Source organism: Malaclemys terrapin, chromosome 7 (genome assembly GCF_027887155.1).
Source record: "Malaclemys terrapin pileata isolate rMalTer1 chromosome 7, rMalTer1.hap1, whole genome shotgun sequence".
Taxonomy (NCBI): Eukaryota; Metazoa; Chordata; order Testudines; family Emydidae; genus Malaclemys; species Malaclemys terrapin.
Genome location: NC_071511.1, coordinates 128,259,234 through 128,271,597, shown reverse-complemented (window position 1 = coordinate 128,271,597; position 12,364 = coordinate 128,259,234). Strand labels below are relative to the sequence as shown.

At 50.5% G+C, this 12,364-nt stretch overlaps 1 protein-coding gene across 1 annotated transcript in view; it reads left to right on the top strand.

Moving 5' to 3' along the window:
- Nucleotides 1-12,364, top strand: part of ENTPD1 (ectonucleoside triphosphate diphosphohydrolase 1) — a 66,478-nt gene that overhangs the window by 46,794 nt on the left and 7,320 nt on the right. The window contains exons 2-4 of the mRNA XM_054035763.1: nt 5,170-5,303; nt 6,917-7,034; nt 11,129-11,279. Of these exons, the coding sequence (XP_053891738.1) occupies nt 5,170-5,303; nt 6,917-7,034; nt 11,129-11,279 (403 nt within the window). The remainder of the gene's footprint in view (nt 1-5,169; nt 5,304-6,916; nt 7,035-11,128; nt 11,280-12,364) is intronic.

Genomic DNA, 12,364 nt, shown 5'->3' with positions numbered 1-12,364 from the left:
TGGGGCCCCTGTGGGGCCCGGGGCCTGAGGCAAATTGCCCCACTTGCCCCCCGCCCCCGGGTGGCCCTGTTAGGAACTCCATAGAATACATAACATCCTGCAGTCCACAGTAACTGCACAGGCAGCCACAAGTACTTCCCACCCTGTAGAAGAAAGCCACTTGATAAGCTCCCAACCCTTCTATTGATGCCCAATGGACAACAAGGGATCCACTGGGCCATCAATAAGCAGCTCCTCTTGTATATGCTAGTGAAGAGCTCCATGAACTCCCAGTTGCTAGGCAGGGTTCACAGGAACGCCTTCCTCATTCCCTAGCATTACCCCAAGACTCATGGGCACCAGATTGTGTGGTTGCCATGGGTTTCCTGTCTTGACAATTAGGTGTGCTGTTTTTCTTAATAAAATGTGACTAATTATTTCTAGCTGTGACTCCCTTGATAGCCAGGGCCCACTTGATGTGAGCATTCAGAGAAAGGGGTGGCATCTCTTCTGCCTTACCAAAGCAGATATATTTGTTCAGAGTTGTGCTGGTAATTGTTAGTGTGACAATTTTCCAGTGGAGGGCATCTGAACTGAAACACGGGTCTTTGGCCCAGTCCTTGGCCTTGGCTGAGCAGTACCTGGCCCGAACATGAGGCGCTTGTATGGTTGTGCTCCTTTCTTACATCCCCTCGATCCTGGGACTGCCTAGGGCTTGTTTCAGCACCCCCAAAAGTTAGAATAGCCTCACTTTAAGCAGAGCATCAGCCTAATTTGAGCCCGCTGGTAATAGCCAGCAAGGACTGCTGAAATGCCTTAGCCCTTCGGGCTATTCCATCTCTTCCAGCCTACACCCTCCTCCTCCATGTTGGAGGTTTCAAGGGAGTGTGGCAAAGAGCTAGGCCATGTCTAACTACAAACTTACATCGGTTTGACTGTGCTGTTCAGGGGTGTGAAATCCAAACTCCAGAATGACATCGTTATACCGACCTAACTCCAGGTGTCGACAGCACTACGGCAACGGGAGGGCTTCTCCCCTTGACATAGCTACCGCCTCTCATGGAAGTGGATTAACTACGCTGATGGGAGAAACTCCCCCGTCAGTGTAGCGGTATCTTCATTGAAGCGCTATGCCGCTGTAGCGATTAAATGTAGACCTAGTTACACCTGCTCTTCACCCTCCAAGGTTTCCCGCACACTAGAGACTCATCATTTGGCTGGTTACACTAGTTTTACAGACTCTGTTCATCACCACAGCAGTGCCCGGGGCCCATAGCATGAGCCAGGATGTGGCCCCTTGTGCTTTGGGTACTGGCATTCAGGTCTAAGAGCAAAAATCAGCTCTTAAATGTGGACTCATGAAGGAAAGCATTCCATGTTAATCAGAGTTTTGTGTGTGTTATATTCTGCACAAAGGTCCTGTAATTCATGGTGAGTGAAGAGAGGTTCACGCTATACCTCCCCCCAATACCATATCGGGTCATTGGGTGGTTGAGCTGAATTGCAGAAGCAGAGGTTGATTCCAGGTACCTGCCACCCTCTCAGGTGAAGTCTCTTTCAGTACTGGCAGAGCTCCTCTTTTAAATAGTAGCTGAGTTTGGGGCTTAGAACAGCCTCTCGGGTCATTGTCTGGGAAATGCTGGTGCCTGTAATGGGGAAGTTCCTCCTCCCTCTGCACCTTCTTGTTAGCACCTGCTACAAGCCCAAGGCTTGAGACTGCTCTTAAATGCAAGTCCTGGTGCAGACTAAGCCAGGTTGGCCCATAGCAGGACATTTCTTTACAGGGGTGTAGTCCTGACTTTTTTAAGTTCAGGAGACTAGGAGTGGATGGGTCACTACAAAAAGTAATTTTCCCTCTCTTGATATTCACCCCTTCTTGCCAACTGTTGGAAATGGGCAACGGCCACCTTGATTGCATTGGCCTCATTAGCACTGACCCTCCACATGGTAAGGCAACTCCTATCTTTTCATGTGCTGAGATATATATGTGTGTGTGTGTGTGTGTGTGTGTATATATATATATATATATATATATATATATATATACTGCTTACTGTATTTTTCACTCCATGCATCTGAAGAAGTGGGTTTTAGCCCACAAAAGCTTATGCCCAAATAAATGTGTTAGTCTGTAAGGTGCCACAAGATCTCCTCATTGTTTTTGTGAGGACAATAACACTCGAAAGTGCAGGAACATTGTTCCCGAGCCGCTAGCGTACTGTTTCTGTATCACATGCAAGATGCCTTTGTTTACAGCTGGTTTTCTGGTTTGCTTGAGACATGACCTGTTTGTCTTGCCATCAATATTTAGTGGGAAAGTAGCTATGAGCTGAGCAGGGGGCCTTGCACCCGGAGCAGGCTCCGCTGCTGATCAGGGATTTCAGGTATTCATATTTGACGGGACTCTCTTATCTTCCCTGAGTTCTTGGCCTATACACTGAGGGGAACAGTCCTGCTCTCCTGCTTTCCCTGACCAGTTCCCGTGCCAGTGACGTCTCTGTCCTGGCTCATTTCTCTCAATGCAGTGAGGTCCTTGTGGCAGAATCACTCATCAGCCTTGCCAGCATCATTCTCGCTGATAACTAACTTGGAACCAGAAAAGCCATTGGATCCTGTTTTGTTCTGGGACCTGACCCAATGACTGAACTGGGCCAGCAGGAGACCTGCAAAAACAGAGACCAAAATTAGCAGCAAAGGCAGGGATGCCTGATCATCTGGGCTGGGCTCCAATCTCTGGGGTGGGGTGCTTGATGCCTGTCCAGCTGGGCTGGATTCCAACATTGCGTAGGAGAGAGGGCAGTGATGTACTGGCTGTCACCACGTATGACGCTGTTTCACTTATGCTGGAAGTGCAGGGTGAAAGAGCAGATCTCCGGCACTGTGGGGTTGCTGAGTGGACGTGGGTCATGAGTTTACACCAACCTGTATCATTAGGGTTCCCAAATCGACTGTACACTCTGGGGAAAGCCAGAGTGCCTGAGTCACATGGGCAGCAGTGGGTGCAGCACTGCCCCATACCGGTACAGGGCTGAGTGGTGTTTGCAGGGCACCGCACAGTATTCAAGAATTTAAGTGAATAGGGTGCCCCAGGGCAACTCCGACTGGGTCAGCAGAACACTTGCTGCTCACATGAGCATCCTGGCTTCTCCTGTACAGCTGTTTCTAGCTGTGGCAACGAGTTTTTCCCTACAATGAGAAACAGCTACTGAGGGGAAGCCCAGCAGCGTCTTCCTCCACCGGGGCTGCTCCACCCACAAGAGGAGGGCTGCTAGGAGCCTATAGCCACCTCTGGGAGAGCGACACAAGCCACCAGCAGGACCAACTCAACTGGGGTCTGGTGGCAGAGCCAGGATGCTCCTCAGTGAGGTACTCCAAGGGGGAGAAAGGGCTGGGAGGGGAGAAGGGGCTGGTGGGGGCAGGAGGAGACGGGTGCAGGTGGAGCTGCAGAAAGGAGCTCACTTTGATTTAATGTTGTTCTATGTCCACCTACAAAGGAGACAAGGTGGGATGGAATGGGATACAGGAAGGTGACTGGACACAGCCATGGAAATGGGACAGAGGGGAATGGAGGAAGATAACTGGAACCCGGATGGAGTCGGGGGAGGGAATGACTGGATCCAGCCTGGGAGATTGGGTGGAGGGAAGGGTGACTGAAGCTGTTGGAGGGCTAAGGGGGGAAGGTGACGATGGAAGGTGACTGGAGCTTTGATGGGGCGGGGAGAGAGGTGACGATGGAGTCTGGGGGGAAGGAGACCTGGAGCCAGGATGGGGCGAGGGGGGGAAGGTGACTGGAGCTGGGATGGGGGGTAGGGGGGAAGGTGAGAGGAGCTGGGGTGGGGGGGAAGGTGATGATGGGAGGAAGGTGACTGGAGTTGGGATGTGGGTAGGGAGGAAGGTGACTGGAGTTGGGATGTGGGTAGGGGGGAAGGTGAGAGGAGCTGGGATGGGGGATGGGGGGGAAGGTGACTGGAGCTGGGATGGGGGGTAGGGGGGAAGGTGAGAGGAGCTGGGATGGGGGATGGGGGGGAAGCTGAGTGGAGCTGGGATGGGGCTGTGGGGGGGGATGGTGACGATGTGGGGTGGAGCAGGGGGAAGGTGACTGGAGCCGAGATGTGACAGGGATGAGGGGAAGGTGACGATGGGGGCGGGAAGTGACTGGAGCTGGCATGGGCTGGGGTGAGGGTTGATTTCAGAAGAGGCTGCACTGGGGTGGGGGGGCGGTTGAGACCCCCACTCCGTACAGTGCCAGGAAGGCTGCATATACAGCTCACAGTGAGCCCAAGTAGTGGTTGCCATGGGAACCACAACTTTCTGTATTGCCCATCTTTGTGCGTAGTGTTAAATTACTTGCAAGTTTGTGTTAATGTATGTTGTGAAGAACAGGTTTGAAGGGGCTATCTGGGCCTGTTGCTGCTGCCCCTGCATTTTATCATCATCCACATTTGGTTGATGTTGTTAGAGCAAAAGGTCAACTATTTGCCTATAGGCCCAGCTGTTATATCAGGAGCAACCTGACTGTTTCTGCAAAACACCCGCTGCAGCCTTCTGTGCAGCAAGATTATGTGATAACACAAGGCGGCCAAACCACCCTAGGTGAGACAGACAGGCACTGCTAGTTCAGTCTAACATATGCCTCAGAGTGAGTGCGGGGCGGGGGGGGGGAAGGGGGTGCTGTGGAAAGAAGTGATGAGTTCAAGCAAATGTTAAACCGCGTCCTGTTATACATCCATTCCCTTGCCTCTCTCTCAATCTGCATACAAGGCCTTTTGAAATGTTCCTTCCGCATACATGTATAAGGTATGCATGCTAAGTTGTTTGTTGCTAGGTATAAAAAGGTTTGCTCCGCACTTGTAAGGGGCTCTCTCTCTCCGGCATTAGCCGAGGAGAGCGCCCACTCAGCTGACTGGTCAATAAAAACTTAAAGCCGTCTTCTAGACTCCCGTGCCTCCTTGGGGTAATTGGGCAGCTCCAGGGGGAAACGAGCCCATTTGGCTAACAATGTGGCCTTGCAGTCACGTTCTCAACTGTACATGCCAGATCCTGCCATGGCCTCTCCCTGGGCAGGCCAGTCAGATATCCTGTGCTGTGGCAGAGAGAAGGAACAGTGCTGACTGTCCCATCACCTGCAATAGCTGTGGCTGCTGCTCTGAGTGCTTGGCATGGTTCCTAACATCTGCTCTTCTTTGCCAGTCACAGGTACCAAACCAAGGACATCCTGGCCTAGAAAGGCCCTGCTCATCCTCGGGTTCCTCTTTGCTTTGGCTGCGATTGCCTTAGTTGCGATGGCAGTGAGTCAGAACAAGCCACTCCCAAAGAATATTAAGGTATTGTGAGGGGGGCCATTACAAGAGAAACAGCATAACTGGGTGGGGCCTGGGTAGCTCCAAGACACCCCTGAATTTTCAGGTGTTTCACCCACCACAGCTTTTGGGTCTTGCTAATTCCCTCTGTTATCTCCCTGAACCTCAAGCATTTTCTCTTCCCAATTTCCCTGTAAAAACAAGCCCATTTCTGGTGGTTTTCATAGGTGACTCTGTACTAACCCATCGGTCAGTTCCATTGTGACACTATATCTTCCAAGTTCGTACTCCCTTTCACAGGTGCCAGCTTCCTCCAGGCCCCCAGGGTGCTCAACCTCCTGTCCCACCCCTTCCCACGCAGTTCTGCCCCCTCCCCCCCAGCACCTCCTGCATGCCCCAGAACAGCTGATCGGAGCAGTCAGGAGGCACTTGGAGGGAGGGGGAGGAGTTGATTGATGGGGCTGCAGACAGACGGGAGGCTCCGGTGGGGAGCTGGCTCCTGGTGGCTGCTGAGCACCGACTAATTTTTTTCCATGGGTGCTCCAGCCCTGGAGCACCCATGGAGTCAGCACCTGTGCTCCCTTTGGTGGAAACTTTACAGGCCAGGACTGCGAGGAAGGCCAGTGATCTGCCCCGTTCCTGGGGGCACCCAATACCAGCAGTGTCTCAACTGATGCTCAGTGCATGCAGCTCAGAGCCGGCTGTCATAGAGAGAGCCTGGAGCACTGGGCCTGGGGCAAGATCTGAGGCCTGAACCAGAGGCTGTGAACCAAAGTCAGGCCATGGATTAAAGCAGATGCTCACAAGTTCACTGCCCAGTACACGACCTTGGCAAAGTTGTTGCTAGTGTACAAGGCACTAGATATTTACATAAATATATTCCAGCTAGTGCAGATCCATCCCCATCTAGTACAAGATAAGATGGTTTGACAGAATAATGAATGGGGAGGTTTTGTCCAAGATATCAGGAACAAGGGGAGGTAACAAACAAATGTCATGAAACACATATGGTGGTGTATTCTTGTTTGTCGTAGCCTATAAGTGTCGGGGTATTTTGCCTTAATTCTTTGTTCGGCCAAGGGGACAGCAGAAATTCCTGCTGCTGACTGAACTGTTCCTTGCCATAGGGCTCTCGTGTTAGTCTACTGGTAACCACCGAGACAGGGCGCTAGAACTGTGTCTTGGCAATAAACCTGGCCAAGTGCCTGTGTCACTGAACCGTGCCTGTGGTCTTTCTTTATGAGTACATGAAAGTCTGCTGAATGAGTGGGCTGTACTCAAGGTCTGCTAACCAGCTGTCTGTGCGGAACTGGACAGCATGCTGAAAAACACACACACAAGCTGACTGACCCTGGCACTAGGCATAAGCAGACTAAGCAATTGCTTAGGGCTCTGAGCAGCTCAAGGGGGGTCCCCTATTCGCTTTTTATTATAAGAACTTGCCTGTTTCAGTATTGTGGGGGTGGAATATTCCTGCTCAGGGCCCCCAGTGGGCTAGCACCACCTCTGCTGTAGCTACACTTACTAGTGCTCCCAGTAAGTGAAGAGTGCTCTTGTCCCACTGTCTGGCCTCACTGACTACTATTCACAGTGTCCCGTGCATTGGTCCAGAGATAACTGGTTTGTTTTATCCACAGTACGGGATTGTGCTGGATGCTGGTTCGTCTCACACTAACTTGTATGTGTATGAGTGGCCAGCAGAGAAGGAGAATGACACTGGGGTGGTGCACCAGGTGGAAGTGTGTAAAGTAGAAGGTAAGCCACGAGGGAGGAGGAAGGGGGGAACAGGAGGGGCGATGAGGTGATGAACAGAGAGTGCAGGAGGGATGGTGAAAATAATGTAATGCTTGTCAACTGGTACAACTTCCAACCTGCCCTAAATCACTCCTCACCTGTGTAGAGGCCAACCTGCCTCTCCTGTTTGGTTTTGTTAATACAGAAATCAACAGTAAAATGACACACAAAGCTAAGCTCTTACCGTCTCCTCAGTGTGGGCTACTCCTAGATTCAGCCCTCAGGACTGCTCCATCCCCACTCTAGATCCTGTCTAGCAGAGATCCACTTCCATTTCCCTCATAGCCTGGTGGGGTAAAATGCCATCTGCTGCAGTGAGTGAGCAGAATTCAACTAACTTTTGCAGCAGAGTCAGCACCTACTAACGGGGAGGTGCAAACACCACCATCCTGTTAGACATCTACTAGCCAGAGCTTTCTATAACCTTGCAAAACAGATAAAATATCCTCAATCGAATCGCAGTGCCATAGAAAAAAATCTCTGCTGCAGAAGTGACCTCTGGGGATTCCAGAAGAAATCCCAGCAGGCTGCTGAGAAGTCACCCAGTTTTACTGACCGGAACTGCTGCGTCAAGTACTTTCAGGACTGGTCAATACACAGTGCATCTCTGATCACAGCTACCCTATTCTCCATACAGTTGAACAGTCTGATATGCTCTATAAGAGAAGAACCACATTATCTGTATATAAACATAACTCCAGTTCTTCAGGGCAGCTAGTATGTCTGGAGTCTGTATTCCTTGATTAGTTCTTAAACATAAGAATGGCCAAACGAGCTATTAAATAACCACATAGACCCAGACACTCAGATCATATTCAGGTTGGCAATACTTTCTTAAAATCATCGTGTAAATGGGCCTTTGTGTGATCCAGGAAGCTCTTGGCAGGGCTGGCCCTAGACCAAATGCGCTCCAGGTGAGGAGCGTCTTTGCCCTCCCACATTTGTTAAACTTTTGAATACCTTATTTTTTACAATTACACAATAAAACAAGGTTCACAATGTCACAGTTGGGTTCTCATTTCACTTCAGTTCGTTCTTATATCTCACTGACTGGCGATGCCCCGCCCCTTAGCTATCTGCACGGGCATGGCTGGCATCATTCTAGGAGGTTCAAAGAAAATGTAGTTCTCAGAAAGTCTGGAAGGTTCCTCGAGATTCTACAAAGGTCCAGAACATTCTAGGAGGTCAGTGAAAAATGAATCCACATACAGAATAGCTGAAACATTTTAGTTCAAACATTCTATTTTCCCTTTTGTCGCTAACAATAAAAACAGCACTCCGACCCTGGCAACCCTCACACCTGACATCCCAAGCGCTCGCCTTGGTCACCTGCCCCTAAATCAAGCCCTGGTACTTGGTGCCAGCCGACATAGGGTACCAGGGGTGCATAGGGTTTTACAGGAATCCCCTGGGTCAGATGCATATTAAGGTCACCAAAGGATGACATCTAAGGTCTCTGTCAAGAGCCAGAGCCCCCTGGTCATCATAATCTCTTTGAAATGCATATGCAGATAATAAAGAGTTATGTATCTATACTGGAAATTATGTTCTCATACCCTTGGAGTTAAGGCAGGTAACCATGAGATGACAGGCCTTAAACAGATTCCTTTGAAGCAGGAGATAGCAGACATTTATCTCCTGTCTGGTCATTGTGTCTCACAACATACACGTATGGAGCCAGATGCTGATTAGAAGATTGCAAAGTTGACAAGCAAGGGCAGTCACAGGAAAAACAATCAGCAGAGGGTGGCCTGTTTATGAAAAAGAACAAAGGATGGTTCTGATATAAATAAAGATAGCAAGAGGCACCCTGCATCCTTCTCCTAGGCAATATGCTGACAGGTTGCTTGTCTGGCTGGAAAACACTGGTGAGCAATACTTCATTAGACATGAGAACACCAGTAGTAGGTGAGATCAGTTGAAGCAGCCAAGCTAGGAGTGCATTCAGGAGTAGGTATCCGGGTATGTGGAATGGTGGGCCCTTTATTCTTGACTTTTCTGTTCTGATAGTGCAAAGAACCTGAGCCTGCACAGGGAAAGTCCAGGCATTTCCCTGATGGGAGCAGAGGATGTTAAGTCTGTTTATTTTTGTTGGGTTTTTTAAATTGCTATTTGGAGTTTATTGGTTTTAAGAAATTGTAAATGTCATTAATGGGGTGTATAAATACCAACATGGTAGCTGGTAAAAGATGATGTCTGTGCTGGATCAGACAAGAGGTGAGGTGTCGGTACAGTAGCTCCTCACTTAACGTTGTAGTTATGTTCCTGAAAAATGCAACTTTAAGCGAAACGATGTTAAGGGAATCCAATTTCCCCATAAGAATTCATGTAAATGGGGGGGTTAGGTTCCAGGGAAAAAAATTTTTGCCAGACAGAAGGCATTATATACATTTTAAACCTGCACCATCAGTTATACTGGAGCCACCTCCAGTCATGGGGGCCTCCAAGGTACCTGACCCAGCTGCCAGAGAGCCAGAAGTGCAGGAAGACCCTGTCCCACGAGCCACCTCCTCCTCGCCTGACGAGGGGGTGGTGGGCACCACCACCACCCTTCCGGCGATGGACACCAGGGGACACCAGGACCTTCTTAGAAGAGTGGCCCTAAACCTGAATCTCCTGGCAAAGTGGAAGCGTTTTTCCATCTGGTCTCTGCAGAGGGGCACCGAACCACAGCTAGCACCAATTCCCCTTGTTTTGCACTACCTGTTATACCTCAGGCAGCAGGGATTGGCAATATCATCTCTCAGGGTACACCTGGCTGCCATTTCAGCCTTCCACCGGGGGCAGCTGGTAGGTCAGTCTTCGGCAATCCCATGGTGGGCTGGTTTCTCAAGGGCTTCGACAGCCTTTATTCCCAGGTACGATGTACCCGTTCCCCAGTGGGACCTCAGCCTGGTCCTGTCCATGCTCATGGGGCCCCCTTTCAATCCCATGGCGACCTGCCCTCTGTCCTACCTTTCCTGGAAGGTGGCCTTTCTGGTGGCCATAACCATGGCCAGAAGGGTATCCGAGCTCAGAGTGCTGACTTCCAAGCCCCCCTATACGGTCTTTTATAAAGACAAGGTGCAGCTACACCCTCACTCTGCGTTTCGGCCAAAGGTAGTCTTACAGTTTTATGTGAACCAAGACACATTTTTACCTGTATTCTTCCCTAAGCCTCATGCCAGTAACAGAGAACGCATGTTCCATTTCCCTGGATGTCAGGCGTGCCCTAGCATTCTAACTGAGCGCACAAAGACATTTCATAAGTCATCACAGCTCTTTATTGCAATCGCAGAAAGGATGAGGGGACTCCCAATCTCATCCCAGCACACTTTATCATGGATCACATCCTGTATCAGGACTTGCTACGACCTGGCAAAACTTCCAGCCCCTCCTCTTACAGCGCACTCCACAAGAGCACAGGTGTCGTCCACAGCATTCCTGGCGCATGTCCCTATACAGGACATATGCAAGGCAGCAATATGGTCCTCTATCCACACCTTCACGTCACACTACGCCATTACCCAGCAGGTGAGGGGCAATGCAGCCTTTGGCAGAGCAGTCCTGCATTCAGCAACCAAGTGAACTCCGACACCTCCCCCAGGGAAACTGCTTGGAAGTCACCTATTGGAATGCACATGAGAAGTCACCTGATTGGAATCGACTTGAACAAGCACTCAAAGAAGAAAAACTGTTGTTCTTTGAGATGTGTTGTTCACGTCCATTCCAATACCCACCCTCCTTCCCCTCTGTCAGAGTAGCTGGCAAGAAGGAACTGAAGGGGGGTCGGGTCGGTAGGGTCATATATTGAGTGCCATGAGGGTGCCACTCCTGGGGGCTCCACGGCCGACCCAACGGGAGCTGCTAAGGGAAAGCATTCTGACGACTGTGCACACAGTGCACGCACACCTGATTGGAATGGACGTGAACAACACATCTCGAAGAACAACAGGAGGGCTGCTATTGATGCCTCTGCAATAGAGTTAGGAGTAATATGCAGGGTTCACTATGGTCTGTAGGACTCGGTTAAGAGAGCATGAAATGAAATGTCATATTCTTCCCCTTCTTCCCAGGTCTGGGGATCTCAGGTTACTCCCAGGACACAGAGAAAGCTGGCCTCTCCCTCCAGCACTGCATGAAAAGAGCTCAGGAAGTGGTTCCAGAACAGCAGCACAGAGAGACCCCTGTCTACCTCGGGGCTACAGCTGGAATGCGGCTGCTCAGGTACTGCAGAAATGGAACCTTCACCTTCTCTCAGGCCTGGTCTACACTACACAGTTAGGTGTAATCTCAGTGTGTACACACTACAGCCTTGCTCCTGACAATGTAAATGCCCTACTACACCAACAATGACTCCACCTCCGTGGGTACATATGGCTTACCTCAGTGTAGTTAGGGCGACAATGTCTGTGTAGACACTCCGACTGTTGGCTGTCTTGTCAATTTCACAGCAGGTGACTTACGTTTCTAGTGTAGCCATACCCTCAGGGACGGGAAATACCAAGGGCTGATTTCATAACTGGTGCCCCTCAATAGATTGACATGGGACTGTGCTGGCCCCACACTACACAGCTTGTGTCCTGTTCAGTCCTCCTTCTTCCCATCCACGGGGATGGCTCAGCCATGTGTGAGCTCATCCTGCGTGTAGAACAGAACCTTCTGACCGGGAATCATTGGGAATGAGTGTTCCTGTGTCTGAGACACCAAGGGATATCCAGGGTTCCTCCATCAGCCTTTGCTATCTCTGCCTCACACAATCTGCCCCTCTTTTCTCCTCACCTCAGACTCCCCCTGCTCTCCCCACCAAGTCTTCTCCCTCTCTTTCTGCTTCCTCCCTTCACCACTCTGCTCTGACTCCTTTCCCTGCCCTGACTTTCTTTCCCCATACAGTGCCATGCACTGTACTGGCCCCATTACAGGGACACTCAGATGGTGGTAGTATCATCCCAAACTGGCCCATATGAGTGGATGCCTGGACATCTCTTGTATTCTAGTGAAACGGAGGCATATCCCCATCCCTACTCCTGGCACCTTGGCTGACCAGGTTACTCCCAGATGGGTAGTGCCTACAGAGACTCCATGAAGGTAGAGTGTGGCATGCTGTTTCTTTTGTAGCAGTGATACAATGGCTTGTGAGGGGAATCCCGGGGTGTGATGTCTAAGATGGCAGTTCTTTCATGGAGGTCGTGGAAGTCACGGATTCTGTGACTTTTTCCGTGACCTCCGTGACTTCCCCTGCGGCTGGTGCGGCTGACTTCAGGGCCACCTGAGCGCCCCATGGCCAGCCTCATTAGCCGCTGCTGGAGCAA